Source organism: Camelina sativa, chromosome 11, assembly GCF_030686135.1.
Source record: "Camelina sativa cultivar CO46 ecotype springtype chromosome 11, ASM3068613v1".
Classification (NCBI taxonomy): domain Eukaryota; kingdom Viridiplantae; phylum Streptophyta; class Magnoliopsida; order Brassicales; family Brassicaceae; genus Camelina; species Camelina sativa.
The window spans coordinates 14,202,653-14,219,840 of NC_141890.1; the positions used below are offsets into that span (position 1 = coordinate 14,202,653).

The 17,188-nt window shown below is 36.0% G+C and overlaps 4 protein-coding genes across 4 annotated transcripts; all 4 read left to right on the forward strand.

The window, feature by feature from the left end:
• The first annotated feature begins 276 nt into the window (after nucleotides 1-276).
• Nucleotides 277-2,220, forward strand: LOC104723452 (putative aspartyl protease At4g16563). The gene has a single exon (XM_010441829.3). It carries the CDS (start codon nucleotides 461-463, stop codon nucleotides 1,973-1,975), a length of 1,515 nt encoding a protein of 504 aa, XP_010440131.1. The 5' UTR covers nucleotides 277-460; the 3' UTR covers nucleotides 1,976-2,220.
• Nucleotides 2,221-3,407: 1,187 nt separating this feature from the next.
• Nucleotides 3,408-5,670, forward strand: LOC109125164 (putative 57 kDa heat shock protein). The gene is made up of 8 exons (XM_019232504.2): nucleotides 3,408-3,648; nucleotides 3,760-4,110; nucleotides 4,202-4,234; nucleotides 4,356-4,385; nucleotides 4,543-4,563; nucleotides 4,705-4,731; nucleotides 4,855-4,878; nucleotides 5,126-5,670. The coding sequence occupies exons 1-8, from the start codon at nucleotides 3,606-3,608 to the stop codon at nucleotides 5,446-5,448; spliced, it is 852 nt and encodes a 283-aa protein (XP_019088049.1). The 5' UTR covers nucleotides 3,408-3,605; the 3' UTR covers nucleotides 5,449-5,670.
• A 5,762-nt stretch (nucleotides 5,671-11,432) lies between these two features.
• On the forward strand, nucleotides 11,433-13,649 carry LOC104723453 (putative 57 kDa heat shock protein). Its single transcript, XM_019232503.2, has 8 exons — nucleotides 11,433-11,675; nucleotides 11,806-12,156; nucleotides 12,262-12,300; nucleotides 12,433-12,462; nucleotides 12,613-12,636; nucleotides 12,753-12,782; nucleotides 12,900-12,923; nucleotides 13,164-13,649. The coding sequence occupies exons 1-8, from the start codon at nucleotides 11,633-11,635 to the stop codon at nucleotides 13,481-13,483; spliced, it is 861 nt and encodes a 286-aa protein (XP_019088048.1). The 5' UTR covers nucleotides 11,433-11,632; the 3' UTR covers nucleotides 13,484-13,649.
• A 179-nt stretch (nucleotides 13,650-13,828) lies between these two features.
• LOC104723454 (putative 57 kDa heat shock protein) lies at nucleotides 13,829-15,660 on the forward strand. The gene is made up of 5 exons (XM_010441830.3): nucleotides 13,829-14,101; nucleotides 14,266-14,640; nucleotides 14,746-14,772; nucleotides 14,880-14,933; nucleotides 15,111-15,660. The coding sequence occupies exons 1-5, from the start codon at nucleotides 14,065-14,067 to the stop codon at nucleotides 15,434-15,436; spliced, it is 819 nt and encodes a 272-aa protein (XP_010440132.1). The 5' UTR covers nucleotides 13,829-14,064; the 3' UTR covers nucleotides 15,437-15,660.
• The last annotated feature ends 1,528 nt before the right edge of the window (nucleotides 15,661-17,188 follow it).

Below are 17,188 nucleotides of genomic sequence, written 5' to 3' on the forward strand. Positions count from 1 at the left end.
ATGCAGTTGACTTCTTCCCATCATCAATAAGGAGTAGCCAGACAATGAGTTAAGACTTAAGATTATACAGTGCAAAGCTTTACCATACGACTGCGATTTGTGCTTATATGTAATGGTTATTGGTTAGTTTCCTGTCTAAATCTAATCCTAGGACTAACTCTGCATGCCACTCCTTTGGCATAATACACATACACATACACTACGAGTCTACGACTTTGTTTACGTTACAAAATTATGTGTACAAATATCCTCTTTTTTCAAAAGCATATAATATAAATATCTAGTTCTGCTGATATGACAGCCAAAAATAACGTATTTAAATCACCTTCCTAATTGTTTTTATAAAATAAAATAAAAAAAAAATGTAAATTGTCTTTGCTCTGTCCTATAAAAAAGACACTTGACCTCCTCTGCTTCAAATTCAAAACCAGTTTCCTTGGACATCACTGTTTCATCCGCCATGAATACTTGTTTGATCTTCTTCCTCTTCTACACAACAATTCTCAATTACTGTCTCTACTTCTCTGTTTCATCATCAACACCTCTTCTCCTCCATCTCTCTCACTCCCTCTCAACCTCAGAACACTCTTCCTCTCCTCTTCACCTCCTCAAATCATCCTCCTCCCGTTCCTCATCCCGCTTCCGCCGTCACCACCACAAACACCACCAAAAACAACAACTTTCCCTCCCTATCTCATCCGGCAGCGATTACCTCCTCTCCCTCTCCGTCGGCTCGTCCTCCTCAGCCGTATCCCTCTACTTAGACACCGGCAGCGACCTCGTCTGGTTCCCTTGTCGTCCTTTCACTTGCATCCTCTGTGAATCCAAACCAATCCCTCCTTCTCCTCCCTCCCCTATCTCCTCATCTTCCATCACCGTCCCCTGCTCTTCCCCTTCTTGCTCCGCCGCTCACTCCTCCCTTCCTTCCTCCGACCTCTGCGCTATCTCCAACTGCCCTCTTGATTTCATCGAGACCGGTGACTGCAACACTTCTTCTTACCCTTGTCCACCTTTCTACTACGCTTACGGTGACGGCTCTCTCGTCGCGAAACTCTACTCCGACTCGCTCTCTCTCCCTTCCGTCTCCGTCTCTAACTTCACCTTCGGCTGCGCTCACACCACTCTCGCTGAACCTATCGGCGTCGCTGGATTCGGCCGTGGACGTCTCTCTCTTCCCGCTCAGCTCTCTGTTCACTCTCCTCACCTCGGTAACAGCTTCTCTTATTGTCTCGTATCTCACTCGTTCGACTCGGAACGAGTCCGTCGTCCGAGTCCACTCATCCTCGGCCGATTCGTCGATGAAAAAGAGAAACGTGTCGCCGATCATGATGATGATGAGATGAAGAAGGAGAAGAAGAAGAAGAACGAGTTCGTCTTCACGGAGTTGCTTAAAAACCCAAAGCATCCTTACTTCTACTCTGTTTCACTCCAAGGAATCTCAATCGGAAAACGGAATATTCCTACTCCGGCGATGCTACGAAGAATTGATAAAAACGGCGGCGGAGGTATCGTAGTTGACTCAGGGACGACGTTCACCATGCTTCCGGCGAAATTCTATAACGCGGTGGTGGAGGAATTCGATAGCCGGGTCGGGCGGGTACACGAACGGGCTGATCGGGTCGAACCGAGTTCGGGTATGAGTCCTTGTTACTATTTAAACCAGACGGTTAAAGTTCCAGCTCTGGTTTTGCATTTTGCCGGGAATGGATCCAGTGTTACGCTTCCTAGGAGAAATTACTTTTACGAATTTATGGACGGTGGAGATGGTGGTGATAAAGGAGAGAAGAAGAGGAAGATCGGATGCCTGATGTTGATGAACGGTGGAGATGAATCAGAGCTTCGAGGTGGAACCGGGGCTATTTTGGGGAATTATCAGCAGCAAGGGTTCGAGGTGGTCTATGATCTCTTGAACCGAAGAGTTGGGTTCGCCAAAAGAAAGTGCGCATCTTTATGGGATACGCTTAACCAGGACTAACATGCACTGAAGCCGGTTTGACCGTTAAACCGGATGGGTTTATGTTTCTGCTTCGTTGATGGGTCTTCGTCTTATATCGAGACAGTAATTATATGTGTTTGGGGGAGTAATAAAGTAAAGTAGAGATGTAGCCTTAATAATTCGATGAAACCATACTCGAAAAGTACATATATAAAAAGGGTTGGTAACGTTGTCAATAGAGTTTACAATATTAATTCAAATCATTTTTTTTGTTTGTGTCATAATTAAATTAAATTTGTTTGTTGGTTAAGCATCGCTTCTAAAAAATTAATTGAGAGCCAATTTAATAGATAGTCGTATTAAATATACACCAAATAAGATAACTTTATACGAATGACTAGCAGTTAGTCTATGGGGGAGGAACCAAGATTTTAATTAATGGCTAGTAGAGTAAATCAATATCATAAACGAGGTGACCAAGAAGAAGTTGATAATAAATTATTCAGAAAGTTTGAGTTTTGCATGGCAACCACCAATACTGCTACTACAAGTGTTCATAATTTGTTTGGTTTAGATATCACACTTTTAAAGATTGAACAAAGAAGAAAAAAACAAAATGACAATCAATTATTTGACTTCGTATTATGATGACTCATAAGTGTTTCTCATTCTTACACATAAGAACTCGAGAAAAAACTAAAAATTGATATTTTGGTATAATATCTGCTCAAATGACATGACATAAAAAGCATATTTACAAATGATCTTTCTACTATCACGTTCATCAAATTTACTGTATTATTTAGTATCAGAATGCATCATCTATAAAATTGGGTAGATAATTAGCATTTTAAATTATTATTTTGTTTTTTCAGATATTAATTGTTTTTTTTCTAAGTCAATTTTTTAGCTGGTATAATAATGAAACATCAATTTATTAGTTCCACATCCACTGTCACTTTAAAATTTCAATACGATGTACTGCACTAGCTAGTAATATTCTGATAATTCAGTTCAAGGATTAAATCGCAGTCCGGAGAGCCAGTTGAGACAGCTAACACATACGCGCATGTCCTTCTTTCTAGATTGTTATATATCCAAATACAACTCACTGATATAATCAACATATTTATTTCAAATCGACCCCTAGCTCTACGATAATTTTTATTTATTGCGTATATTATGATCATATTATTCATCGTACATATGCAATGCAATAATGCCTTTGCCCATTTTTTTATTTTATTTTTTATTTGCATAAAATTTGTAACTTTCTTGGCGAAAAAAATGTAACTAAATGTTATAAAAAAAAATGTGTAAGCGAAATTGTTGTTTTGGTTTAAAGCTACTGTAACTTGCTGCTATATGAACATTTTCTAAAAAGCGAATCAGTACGAAATCTCTATGTACACGTAGACCAAACCCACGAGACCAAAAATTAAAGTCATTGAAGTTTCCGGCAAATACGAGTAGGCCACGTGTATGAACAGGGAGAGTATGTCGTTTCTCACCTGACACCGCCATACTCTCTTCTCCCTCGCTGCTTCACTTTGCTATATAGCTTCATAAGACCTCCCAAAACACTAAAGACCAGAGAGAGAGAGTAAGAGAGATCTCAAAAATCAAAAACAAAAACCGAAAGACTCCGAGTTCTTCAGCCGCCCTAACAATGCCGATCTTGTACATTGCTCCGGCGCCTCAATTGCCTCGAGGTATCGATCTTTAACACATCAAGATTCTCATTTTCATCATCTCTTAAAAAAAATCTTTGATCTGTATATAGACCGATACGTTTTTTTTTTTTTTTGTGTATGTGTGTGTAGAATGGTTTTACGCAACAAACAATCCATACCAAGTGAGCGGACCAAAAGGGTTTACTGAGTTCAAGTACATGGAAGAGACCCATGATCTGTACGTGAGGCTTGATTTCCCAGGAATCACTAAAGAGAGCGTCTTGATCCTTCTCGAACCATCGAGGAAAGCTGTTGTCGTGATCGGAAACACACCGAAAGAGAGCAAACACGACTCTTCTCACCGCAAGTACGGAACCGCCACGGGACTCATCTGTGACTGCTGTGTTATCAGTAACATCCAGTGTTTTGTTGGTGATGGTGTCGTTAGACTCATCCTCTCCAAGAAGGAGATCAATCTTCATGTTCCTACCTTCTGTTCCTGTAAGTTCAATAGCCTTCAAATGCTTCTCTTTCTTACGTTTTTGGTAACACAAAAATCTGACGTTACGTTTATGTTTTGGTATTGATTTAGTCGGAGGTGCAAGGATGCCTACTGATGTACCTGGTAATGTCTCTAGCTACCTGTTTAATATTTTTGATTATAATTTGTTCTTAATTATATGTCATTATGATATATCGTTTGATTATTAATCTTATGTTTGTTTTGTGACTTTTAATTTGGGCAGCTAACATCATTCGTGGATACAACCCAGAAGGTATGTTTTGTTTCTATTGTTTTCTTGTTAATAGATCAGAGATGATATGTCTTAATCGTCGATCTTTTGAGCTTCTTTTAGAAATCTTGACTGCTTTTATTTAGTATCGTATCTGACATTTTTTCATGGGTTTGTGTTGATTCCAATATTGTTGCAGTCACAGGTGGCCATCCTCTTGGTATGTACCATTAATATAACATTGAAGTTTGACTATACCTTTTTCACCATCCTTTTCTTTTATATATCTTTGACTTGTTTTAAAAAAAATATATAAAAAATAATAATAAATCCTCTCTTATTTTGTTTGTGAATCTTGCAGCTCATCTCCGTGGACTTAACCCAGAAGGTACATTTGATTTGATATTTTTATCATATACTCAGTTATGATAAATTAGCCTAAAGACAACTTCATAAACCTATAAATGTGGTTGGTTAATTAATTAACTTCATTATATGTTTTATTGTTCAGGTTGCCGTGGAACTGACCCTTTTGGTATGAACTTTATATCTCTCCATTGTGACATAATCATAGTTTCCAGTAGTATTAATTTTATTAGAGTAGGTATAACTGTATAAGTAATCGTATACAACATATATGACTTAATATAATATGATCCTCGTATAGTAAGTCGTATAAATCAATTGCACTATACTCAGGCTGACTATACTAAAACAAAAGACTTATGTAGAGAGAGGCTTATTTGATACATATTTTTGTTGTGTGTTACATTAATGGACAGATCCGGCGTTCATGGGTCCGACCATACTACCACACCCGTCAGTGTTGGAGGGATCCACGAGTGCTTACGAGTCAAAGCAGCTCTCAAACGGTGGTCTCTTTCTCCGTATTGACATGCCTGGTGTCCCCAGAGACAGCTTCATGGTGGCAGTGGACGGCGACGATGTTGTCAACGTCATTGGACGAGCTCCTGCGACCATGCACGACTCAAGTGGGCGTAATTACGTAGGCAAGGTCGCCATTGTCCCTAGAGGTTATGACCCCCATCGGATCAAGATAATCGCCAAGCTTGGTGTCATCCGTCTCATTATCCCTCCCTACTAATTAAAATTCATCGCATCTTACTTAATTACTTGATTAGATCATGCTTTTGGAATTTATTATCTTGTTTCAAACAATATCTGTTTGTGTTTTCTTTTGAATTCCCCAATATTTCAACAGACAACAGCACTCATTAATTAGTACTTTAGTAGTAGTATATATGGCTTTAATATGTACGTAAGACGACGTTTAATTATGATAATATTCACTCGTATGTTTATGCCTGTTATGATACATTTTTAAATCTTTGTCTGATGCATATGGTTAAAATACTGCTGGTACATAGATAAACCTTTAATTTGGACTGAGAAATTTTTATGTTTAAGGAACTACGGCTTAGCAAAAAAAAAAGAAAAAAAAATTACTAATTTCACTGTTATGTGGGTATATAATTATAGCTTTTGTTTTTATATTATTAATTTTTTATGCTAAGTAAATTTTAACTGATAAAAGAAAAATCAATTAATCCGCTCCCATACACTGTTACTTTAAAATTTAAATACGATATAGTCAATTTTTGTTTGGATAGACCTTTTTGATCATGATATATATAGCTAGTATACAATAAGAGTTATCTTATTATTATAGATAAGGCTTAGTGATGAACCATATTCGCGTTTATATATAGCATAACATTATGATTGATCGTTCATATATCGTAGACAATGCAATAGTGCCTTTCCCCAATTTTTTTTTTATTATTATTTTTTTCCATAAGATATGTAGTAACTTTCTTAGGGAAAAATCTTATATAACAAGAAAAGGTTTTTTTAAACTTTGTTTGAGATGATGACATCTGGCGTTTTATATAGCTGACATATGTTCTTATATTATTTTTAATTTAGAATTTATTATACACAAATGTTTAAGATCTATTTCTAATTAAATATGATCATAATTGTCAACTTAATTCCTTAGTAATTAAAAAATTTGCCTAACAAACAAACAAATGAAATCTGAACTTGCAGCCCTTATGTTTCTCTGTCTCCCATACGGTATTTAAATTGAAGCTCGAATTTAGTTTTAGTTTTGCATTCTGCTTTTGAAAACGTAACGTATTGCCATCAAAGTAAAATAAGTAATTTGATAATTGCTTTCTTATTTATTTCTAATTAAATATTAGTAATCTATTTTCCATAAAATTATACAATATAATTCAATCTCTGATTATTTTTATTATTATTATAATCTATTTCCCTCACTACTAGGAATCAACACCCCACACACTAACTACAATTTTAAAAATAGTAAAACCTTAAAAAATTGCTCTCTACTCTACTTTAAAGTCACTCTCTAACGATGACCACCAGTAAAAATAGGATTGTTTTAGGGAAGCTCCATACTTTAGAAGAAACAATCTTTTACTCAGCTTTAAATGTCTTTTTCTAGACAAAAATGTAAATCAACTACCTAATCCACACCACACACTGTATATTAAAAATTTCCACTCTAACTAATTTTTTTTCTTGCTTTCATGCATGCAACTCGCCTATCTAAGTTCGAAGATCTGTTGATTCGGGAAAAGCAGTATCTCTCTTTGAGAAAAATTTGCCATTGAAACACATGCCAAACTTCTTACACTCTAGGCAGACTATTTATATTTGAATGCAACATCATCAACCCACATATATTTTTAACTCCAACAATTCTGCTAAAGGTATTATATTTCATATACATCTGGTTAATTCTGTATTTGTTTTTTCCCCATTCTCCCACATGTAATATATATTGCTTCCAATTAAATCAATTTTTGTCTTAATTTTCACATCAATTTTTCCTAATATTCTTACAATAATTTTCTAAAATGAACAACAATCTTATAGTCTTTAATATTTTCCCTAGTAACTATTTCAAGGCAAGTAATGTCCCGTCAATTTTAGTTGACAACATTTATTTAGACCCAAAAGATTTGTACGTGATTAACCAAATAGAGACTTACGTTAGACAACAAGGATGGAGGCCATGTAATATGACCAATTTTTATTTTATTTTTACTACTATTACTTAAAACAAATTTTTAAGGAACAATTTGTTTTTGGTGTAAAGCAAAAGTGGTTGAAGTTGTGTATTGTGCAATGGGTGGCATTACATTGTTGAACCATCACATGTCACATTTTCCTCCATCCGAAGCTGTGGGAATACTCCGGTGTGTTGTTTTCAGTGAGTCCGGAGTGTGGCAATCCATTGTTTCATAGTTCTTTTCATATGTTTTTTATTTTATTTTGTGTACGTACTAACTATTTGAAGGTATTATTCAAACTGAAGAAACAACGTTCTGCCAGATATTAAAATAAAAAACATATGTAATTTAAATTTTGTTGTTCAAAAAAAAAGAAAATGTAATTCATATTTAATTTTAAATTTTAGTTTTGCCTTCACTCACTCAACAGGAAAAACAAAGATGAAGGTGATTTTGCCCTTATCAATGTCGAAGAAAGAACTCCCCAAAAGGTGATTATCTCTAAGACAATATCTCTTCTAAAGTTAGGAACTTCCCGATAATGGATGAACCGAACAACGATACTATTGTTACCGGTGTTTTGTTGTTCGTTGGAGATTGAATCGAAGATAGAATAGAAAATAAATGTTTTAGTTTTCACAATAGTCTGAAAGAGGATGTGTTTGTATGGTAATAGGTTGTTTTTAGAAAACTAAACTTTATAAAATGTTTGAGCCTTTAAGAAGGAGAAGGGATTGAAATCAAATATTAATGATCATAAATTCGCAAGTATTTCAAAATAATAATTTTTAAAATGAGAAGTAATATAAACAAAATTGAAAATTGAGGAAAATAGTGGGTATAAGGCAATGCATAAAATGATGGTATTATTTCAAATCAAAACATAACTGATTATGTTCATAATTTATTCTGAAATTCCTAATATGAAAACTTCTAAATTTTATGTAATTCAAAAATACCAAAACGTTTGAAATAATTACTGAGAATCGAACTAAAAATTATAGATAGATCAAAACCATATCATAATCTTACGTAATTTTCCAGAAAGTAAGCTCAAAATTTTAATTTTATATAAACAATTTTTTAAAAAATATAAACTAATTTACTTAAATAATACCTACCTACCATCTTACTTAAATTTGATTCCGTTTGTGCCTGTGAAAATTATAGAAGATTCAAACACATAAATTAAACCCAAGAATTCAAACCTATAAATTTAATTAAATGTTGGTAAATCATCTAGAGGGGATGTGTTAGAGACTTAATCAAATTTAAGTTCCAAGATGAAACCAATCACAGACTGATATAAGGTGGCTTTAGATTTTTGGGGGTTGCATATGTTTCTAATTAAAGAATGAAGGATATGTAGATGGGGTTTTTTTTTTTTGGTTTTATGGGCCTGTAGTTAATTAGGTCTAAACTATAGTTAATTAGGTCCAAACAAAAAAATACAGGTGTCAGAAATATAGTAAGCCAAATGTCATCTCCTTAGCAAAAGTTGAGAAAAACCTTTTCATTTTTTTTTATTAGTTAGAGAGGAAGTTTTTAATATACAGTAGGTGAGATAGGTGTGGTGTGGATTAAAACCACCACCCCACACACTAACTAGGCTTTTAAAAATGTTACAACCTAAAAAACCTGCTATTTACTATACTCTTGAGTTACTTTCTTATTTATTTCCAATTAATATTAGTAATCTGTTTTCCATAAAATTATAATTCAATAGAATTCAATTTCTGATTAATTTTATTATTATTATAATTTCTCTTCCTCAATCTACTGGGAATCAACATCCCCACCCCACACACTAACTACGCTTTTAAAAATGTTACAACCTAAAAAATTGCTCTATACTCTACTCTAGAGTTCCTCTCTAACTATGACCACCGGTAAAAATATGATTGTTTTTGGGAAGCTCCATACTTTAGAAGAAACAATCTCTTACTCAGCTTTAAATGTCTCTTTCTAGACGAAAATGTAAATCAACTACCTAATCCACACCATACCTATCTCATCTACTGTATATTAAAAACTTCCTCTCTATCAAAATATTTATTCACTAAGTAAATAAAAGCCACTAAATGGGGTTTGATTGGGTTTTAACATTACTGGTCTAATGTTGACAGGAAATACAACAACAAAAGTAAAACAACTTCTGATGTTGGGAGAAACCAGCAGGCAAAGGGAAGAAAATCACTTGTTGTTTCATCTGCAAAGGAAAGACTTATACAAGCCACATAAAAAGAAGACAATACAAATTTCAAATTTCACCGTATATGTATTACAAATTAATAGCATCCCAAAACAACACATTCTAATTGTAGAATAGAGAGATATTTTAATCTTTTCTACATTTCGTTATTTAATAAAGTAAACAAGACTAATTAAACATCAAGGTTTGCTTTTAGTAATGGTGTGACACCCCAGTTTCAGAGACTTGTGGAAAGGTTTAAAAGACTTGATTTGGCCACCTATGTCACCAAAGTGCACTTATTTTTTTGGTCAAGGGTCCTGAGAGAACTCCACAGTTAAGCGTGCTTATGCTGGAGTAGTCTCAGGATGAGTGACCTTCCGGAAAGTGATTGTAGGGATGGTAACAAGTCTTTAAAGCCTCTCAGATGTAGCAAACCAGCCGTCATATATGGATGGGCTCATGAGCCTAATGAGAAGACGTGAGGCCCATTAAGGATGGTGGGCCCATGGAATGGGATTGGACGTGGGGCCCACTAAGAGGTGGCGTTCGGGCCGTTACAAGAGGTATCAGAGCCGAACCCAGATAAGTGTAGAGTCGAGGGTGACGGTTTTGATGAGCAACGAGGACGTTGCGATCTGTTAGTAGGGGTGAATTGTGACACCCCGGTTTCAGCGACTAGCGGAGAGGTTTAAAAAAATTGATTTGGCCACCTATGTCACTAAAGTGAGCTTATCTTTTCGGTCAAGGGTCCTGAGAGAACTCCACAATTAAGCGTGCTTATGGTGGAGTAGTGTGAGGATAGGTGACTTTCCGGGAAGTGACTGTCGGAACTGTGCGAGTGAGGATAAAACACAAAAAAAAGATCATGTGGTTATTTGTAGGGACGGTAACAAGTCTTTAAAGCCGACGAATATGAATGGGTTCACAGATCTAATGAGAAGACGTGAGGCCCATTAAAAAAAGTGGACCTATAGACTGGATTGGACATGAGGTCCACTAAGAGGTGGCAGTCGGGATGTTACAACTAGAATATCTGTTGGAGTTTTTTTTCAATAATTCAATATATGGGATTTGATTGTAAAACAAAAATAAAAATAAATTCATGGGTGGTTGTAGCACGGAAGCACGGAGTAACCTCTAATAAAATAATAAACTTAACTATACATACATACACCCATTGTTTATCTGCACGTAGACTGAGACCAAAATACCCACTAAAGACAACCGCAAAAGGAATAAATTATAAAAATGTAAATTATTGCATCACGCTTCCCAAATTTTATCCTCTAAATAAAGTTTATTTGACAGGTTGCTTCTAACTTTATCCAAAGTTCAAGGACGTAGCAGAAATTTTGGTCCATCTTTGATCGATGTACAATAACCATAAATAAGACCATTATTATTAATTTACTTTATACTAAGTGTACATTAAACATATATTAGTCAAGTGTTTCTTCTTCTTATGTCAGTGAAGATTAGTGGTATAGGATTATATTATAATCATGTGACACACTAAACTCTGATCGATATTTAATTGAACAACTGTGGTATATATTGTGTACATTATATTGTTGCAAATTGCAAATTACCGCTCATGACCAACTTGTTTGTTTTTTGTTTTTTTTTGTCTGTCGTCGTCTTATTAAAGAAACTTTACCTTTCACAGTATACGGACCATATATGTTATTGAAAACGAAACATTTTAATGATTTTGTTTTGTTTTGTTTTTTTTTTTTGTTTTTTGAATATACTGAAATCAGTCAAAATAAAATAAAATGATAAATTGAAAATTTTGGCAAATACGATTAAGACACGCGTGTAGGAATAGAGAGAGAGAGTTTGTCGTTTATCACCTGGCCCCACCCCGTACCCCTCTCTCTCTCACAAAGCTTCATTTAGCTTCTTCGCCTTCTTTTAAAACCTCCAAAAACCCTAGAAAGACCAGAGAGAGAGAGAGAGAGATGAGAGGGAAGAAAGACAGATCTCAATAAGCAAAAAAAAAACCCCTAAAAAGATCTTCAGCCGCCGTAACCATGCCGATCTTGTACATGCTTCCGATGCCTCAATCTCTTCAAAGTATGGATCTTTAAAACATAACAGATTCTCATTTTTTTCATCGTTTCTTTAATAATAATGAAATCTTTGATCTTTTGTCGACTGATACGTTTCTATTTCTGTTTTTGGCGTTTGTTTGTGTGGTGTGTAGAGGGGTATTACGCATCGAACAATCCATACCAAGCGAGCGGACCAAAAGGGTTCATTGAGTTCAAGTACTTGAAAGAGACCCCTGATCTGTACGTGAAGCTTGATTTCCCAGGAGTCAAGGAAGATACTGTTCTCGTCCGTCTCGTACCGTCGGAGAAAACTGTTGTCGTCACCGGAGATGCACCGAAGGAGAGCCCACACGATTCTTCTCACCGCAAGTACGGTACCGCCACGGGACTCATCTGTGACTGCTGCGTTATCAGTAAGTTCCAGGCTTTTGTCGAAAACGGTGTCGTTAGACTCATCCTCACCAAGAAGAAGACCGATCTTCATGGTTTTGCCTTCTGTACCTGTAAGTGATCTTCATTACTCTCTTCAAATTGTGTCTTTTGTTTTTGGTGAAATTACTCATCCTCACAAACATTAATTTTTGTTTTGGTATTTGTTAATTTTTTAGTTAGAGGTGCAAAGATGCCTACTGATATTCATTCCCTTGGTATGTAATGTCTCCTTTATAACTTTAAAAATCTTTTGATTATTTTCTGATCATACTTGTCATTATCGATCTCTATCGTTTGTTTTATTCATGTGATGTATGTTTTATCTTTCATATGATGACTTTTGGCAGCTTCCATCAGTCGTGACTATAATCCAGAAGGTATAATTCCTATTCTTTTCTGGTTAATAGATATCAGAGAAGATGTCTTTATCATTTGAGAGCCTCTTTAACTAGAAATGAGTCTTTGGTTATTTTATATAGTAATGTACATATCTGACATTTTTCATGGGTTGATTCCAATTGTTGCAGACGCAGATGGCCATCCTTCTGGTGGTATGTACACATTATACGTTTGACTACATATCTTTTCTTTTTTTTTTTAATGATTTCTTTGACTAGTTTTTCTGAAATTTCATCTTTATGTTGTTTGTTTGTTTGTAATCTTGCAGCTGATCATCGCCGTGGACTTGACCCAGAAGGTATATTTTATTAGATATTATTCTCATCTTGTTGTAAATTAGCGGCCTAATTAAAGACAACTTGGTTGGTTATATAAAGTTATAAACTAATGAACATCATTGATTGTTTCATTGTAGGTTCCGGTGGCACTGACCCTCTTGGTACGAACTTATAACTCTCTCCATTGTGACATAATTTCTAAATATATTTGGTTCATTAAGTTAAGAGTATGATGAATCGTATGCCTAGTATATATCATATCAAATGCATGAACGTAACGTGTGTATTTTCTCGTATATATCACACATAGTATATCAATTACTCTATTACTAAAACAAAAGACTTAAGAGAGAGGGTTATTTATTGATTATATATGTTTTGTGTTACATCAAAATGGACAGATCCGGCGCACGCGGGTTGGAACATACTACCACACCCGTCAGTGTTGGGGGGATCCAAGAGTACTGTCGAGCCAAAGCAGCTCCCGAACGGTGGTCTGTTTATCCGTATCGACATGCCTGGTGTTCCCGCCAACAGCGTGGCGGTGGTAATTGACGGGGACAGTGTTGTCACCGTCATAGGACGAGCTCCTGCGACAATGCACGACTCATGTGGGCGTAATTACTTAGGCAAAGTCGCCCTTGTCCCTAGAGGATATGACGGCCGTCGGATCGAGATAAACGCCAAGCTTGGTGTCGTCCGTCTCGTTATCCCTCCCTAGTAATTTAAAAATTCATCGCATCTTTAATAGTACTAATTAAGATCATCAATGCTTTGCTTTTGGAGTTGTCTTGTTTGAAGTTCCAATGGACCATCTCATGCCTCTGTTTGACTTTGCTTTTGGATTCCCGAATATTAGTAATATATAATTAAGACCTTCATGATAATATTCACTCGTATAGTATGTCTTATGCCTGTTATAATTTCTTAAGAAATTTGCTTATATATATACTTTCAAGTTACAATTTCGCTAATTAGTAATAATTATATCTAATGTACACGAATCTGACGTCGACCGTAGTTAACAAATGCTGTAAAACGTAAGAAAGTTAATTTCACAAAAGGAGGACAATGCGTGTCTAACTAGTATTGGTTGAAAATCACAAAACAAGAAAAGAGACGCGTGTCCCATTTAGTGTTTTGGTCGTGTTCTACACACCAGACTACTTTCTACACCGTCTACTTCCTTCCCTCTCATAAAGATATCCCAAAAATCCCAGAGAGAGAGAGAGATCAGAGAGAAGAAAACCCTAATCTTAAAGTAACTAGCTAAGCTATAAATCTCTCACTCGACGCTGAATCATGGTCGCCCCTGTTGATCCTGTACCTCAATCTCCAGGTATGATCTTCTAACCAAGTTAACCTCAAAATCTCATCACTTACATTTTGCTCTTTTACACATCAAAGATTCCTCCTTTTTGTTTTTTTTTTTTCTGGATAAAGTTCTCATTTTTTTGTTTGTTTGTTGTTGTTGTTGGGTGTTGATTGGTGGGTGGGTTTTAGATGGGTTTTACGCAATCAACAACCCGTTTCTAGAAAGTGGACCAAAAGGGTTGATGGAGTTTAAGACGTTGGAGAACGAAGACACCTTCATCAGGTTTGATCTTCCCGGTGTTCCACAAGATGGTGTGATAGTTTTCATTGACGAGTCCAAAAAAGCTGTAACGATCTACGCCTATGCACCCAAGGAGAACATCCACGACGGCTCTCACCGGAGCTACGGTATAACCTTTAAACCGAAACTCAAAGTCGGCCGTACGAAGACCCAACTCGTCTGTAAATGCCATGATATCTCCGGCTTCACTTCCCACATGTCCGATGGTGTTCTCCGGCTTATCCTCACCAAGACCCACATTGCTACTCAAGGCCCTTGCTTCTGTATATATTTATCAAACCCTTTCTTTTTATATAAATGTTTATTATATATTATTGTTATTTAATTCGATAATCTGATGGAAAATTAATGAATTTTGTTATCTATAGCGCTTCTTGGTGGCTCAGACAGAGAAGGTAATTTTTTTATTCAGTTCGGTCTGTTGTTTTCAATAACTTTCCATAATTTGGTAGGTTTCATACACAAACATATACTCTCTTTTATTTGCGGTATGTATATGTAGGTAGCTATTGCACGGCTCGTCGTCACGGCTTTCTCCCTGGCACGGATCCTAATGGTATTAAATCTCATATTCCCCCTTCTGCAAGCTTATATATATGTTATACTTATAAAAAATTAGAATTGTTAGTATAGATAGATCTAGACTAAGATCTTTGCATTTAAGTATAGTGACTAGTTTGGTTGTTCTAAAAGGGAATCTTTGTTGTTGTGGATATATATGTATGTGGAGCAGACCCCAACTTAACTGGTCCGATATTGATGCCACACGCTGGTGTGAACGAAGGATCGCCGATGGCCTATGAGTCGAAGCTGCTCCCAAACGGCAAACTATATGTGCGTGTAGACATGCCTGGCGTTCCAAAAGAGAACTTCAATGTCTCTGTCACGAATGGGAGAGTGAAGGTGACTGGTGAAGCTCCTGCTCGTGGCCACGACTCTGCTAGCCGTTTCTACTCTGGTGACGTGGCTGTGCTCTCCGCTCCTGTTGACCTTCCTAGCCGTCGGGTCAAAACCATTGCCAAGAACGGTGTGCTTCGCCTCCTCATCCCTTCAGTTTGATGATTTCATGATGAGACTTTGTGTTTGTTATATCTGACGTCTTTCATCTGGAATGGACCCTTTTTCCCCGGGAATATGTCGGGTTATGTTTTATGAGTACTTTGCATGATGTCCCAACGACAGAAACTTATTTTGTCTAACGCTCTACTCTTTATTGAGTCACTCTAAATTGTTATCAGTTTCCAAATGTCTCTATATTGAATTGCAAAGGCTTTTTATAGAAATCTTGTCAACTTATATAATTAAGTCTTTGAGGAGGTACCAATGGGATAAGTTAGCTACCAAAACAGTTCTCCAACCCCAGTTTTGAAAGAAGTAAATTATACCCACATAGAGTTCCAACTTTCAGGGTTAACCGTTTGGTTCAGTCAAACCAAACCAAAATTAAATAACTGAGAACGAACCGATTGTAATTATTATAGTGCTGTACAGTACCAAGCACTTGATCCTCTTCTTTGATGAAACATACATTAGTGTCAAGAAGCGTCACGCATTGTTTTGGGTGAGTTGTATTTTTTTTTTTTTTTTTGGTTCTGCTTCTATTATCTCTCGGTTAATAGATCAGAGATATGTCATATTTTGAGTCTTTTAATTTGTTTTTAAATAGTAACATATATATATATATATATCTGACATTTTACATGGGTTTGTGTTGTTGATTCCCATTGTTGCAGGAGGTGGCCATCCCTCTTGATATGTATGTATGTACCATTCACGTTTGACTATACCTTTCTCCACCATATGTTTCTTTCTTTCTTTCTTTGACTTGTTTTAAAATTAACCTCATTAATTGTTTGATTGTTACATGTCGCCGTGGCACTGACGACTCTCTTTGGTATGATGACTATGAAACATAAAGATCTTTCCAATGTGACATAAATTCCATATATAATAATTTCATTATAGTATGAATCGTATGCGAGACATTTCACAATATTTGTTCAATATTTGTTGTAATGGAAATCGTATGGAGGTTATTATTTGTTCTAATGGAAATAGTTCATTTTCCTCATTCTATGAGAGACATTTCACAATAAATTCCTCCTATACGGAGAGATCTTTTGCAAGCTCTAGTAGGTGTTGTTGGCTCTCATGTTTTTCTCCCAGTTCCATTCCCTTGACCACACAGTTTCCTCTTGATCTGCGTTTTATGTTATCCATTTAGTTCAGATATTTCCATTTGGTGTGGCAAGGTAGTTTTTACTTGGATCTTTTCTCCGGCACTCGACTTTTGGGAATTCGTTTCCAACCTACATGCTGTTTTTCTTTTTAGGGAGCTGAAGATTCATTATCTTTAGTGCGAGTTAGGTTTTTAAAAATCCATCGGAATCTCTCTATTCCAGTGTGGCAAATTGTCGTTTTGCGGCCAATGATTCGGTCTTGGTCAGCTTCCTATCACTTCATGTGGCCTATCTCCTTAGTGGATCTCACTATCTATTTGGTTTTAATACCTCTTTATCGTAGTCTTAGTACTTATCGTAGCTTCTGCTATTTGTACCCTAGTTGTCTTCAAGCTTGTTATCTCTTTTGCTTTAGCTTGATCCTGGTGTTGTGTATTTGTGTAAGCAACACACCGTGACTTTCTTTCCTCCTGTATAAGTTAGTTGGTTGTATTATGCTCCTCTTAGAGGGGAGTACCAAAAACCTTGGAGTGTTTGTTGAAAAAAAAAAAAAGTATGGATCGTATGCATGAACGTGCTTTTCTAAATCTCTCGTATATGATTTATATATATCAATGACACTCGCTACTGG

Coding starts and splice junctions, on each gene's coding strand:
- LOC104723454 (XM_010441830.3), top strand. CDS start 14,065: ATGGTCGCCCCTGTTGATCCTGTACCTCAATCTCCAG. Junction 14,773..14,879: donor TGGTGGCTCAGACAGAGAAG/GTAATTTTTTTA, acceptor ATGTATATGTAG/GTAGCTATTGCACGGCTCGT. Junction 14,934..15,110: donor CCCTGGCACGGATCCTAATG/GTATTAAATCTC, acceptor TATGTGGAGCAG/ACCCCAACTTAACTGGTCCG.
- LOC104723453 (XM_019232503.2), top strand. CDS start 11,633: ATGCCGATCTTGTACATGCTTCCGATGCCTCAATCTCTTCAAA. Junction 12,301..12,432: donor TACTGATATTCATTCCCTTG/GTATGTAATGTC, acceptor GACTTTTGGCAG/CTTCCATCAGTCGTGACTAT. Junction 12,783..12,899: donor CCGTGGACTTGACCCAGAAG/GTATATTTTATT, acceptor GTTTCATTGTAG/GTTCCGGTGGCACTGACCCT.
- LOC104723452 (XM_010441829.3), top strand. CDS start 461: ATGAATACTTGTTTGATCTTCTTCCTCTTCTACACAACAATTCTCAAT.
- LOC109125164 (XM_019232504.2), top strand. CDS start 3,606: ATGCCGATCTTGTACATTGCTCCGGCGCCTCAATTGCCTCGAG. Junction 4,111..4,201: donor TGTTCCTACCTTCTGTTCCT/GTAAGTTCAATA, acceptor GTATTGATTTAG/TCGGAGGTGCAAGGATGCCT. Junction 4,732..4,854: donor CCGTGGACTTAACCCAGAAG/GTACATTTGATT, acceptor TTTATTGTTCAG/GTTGCCGTGGAACTGACCCT.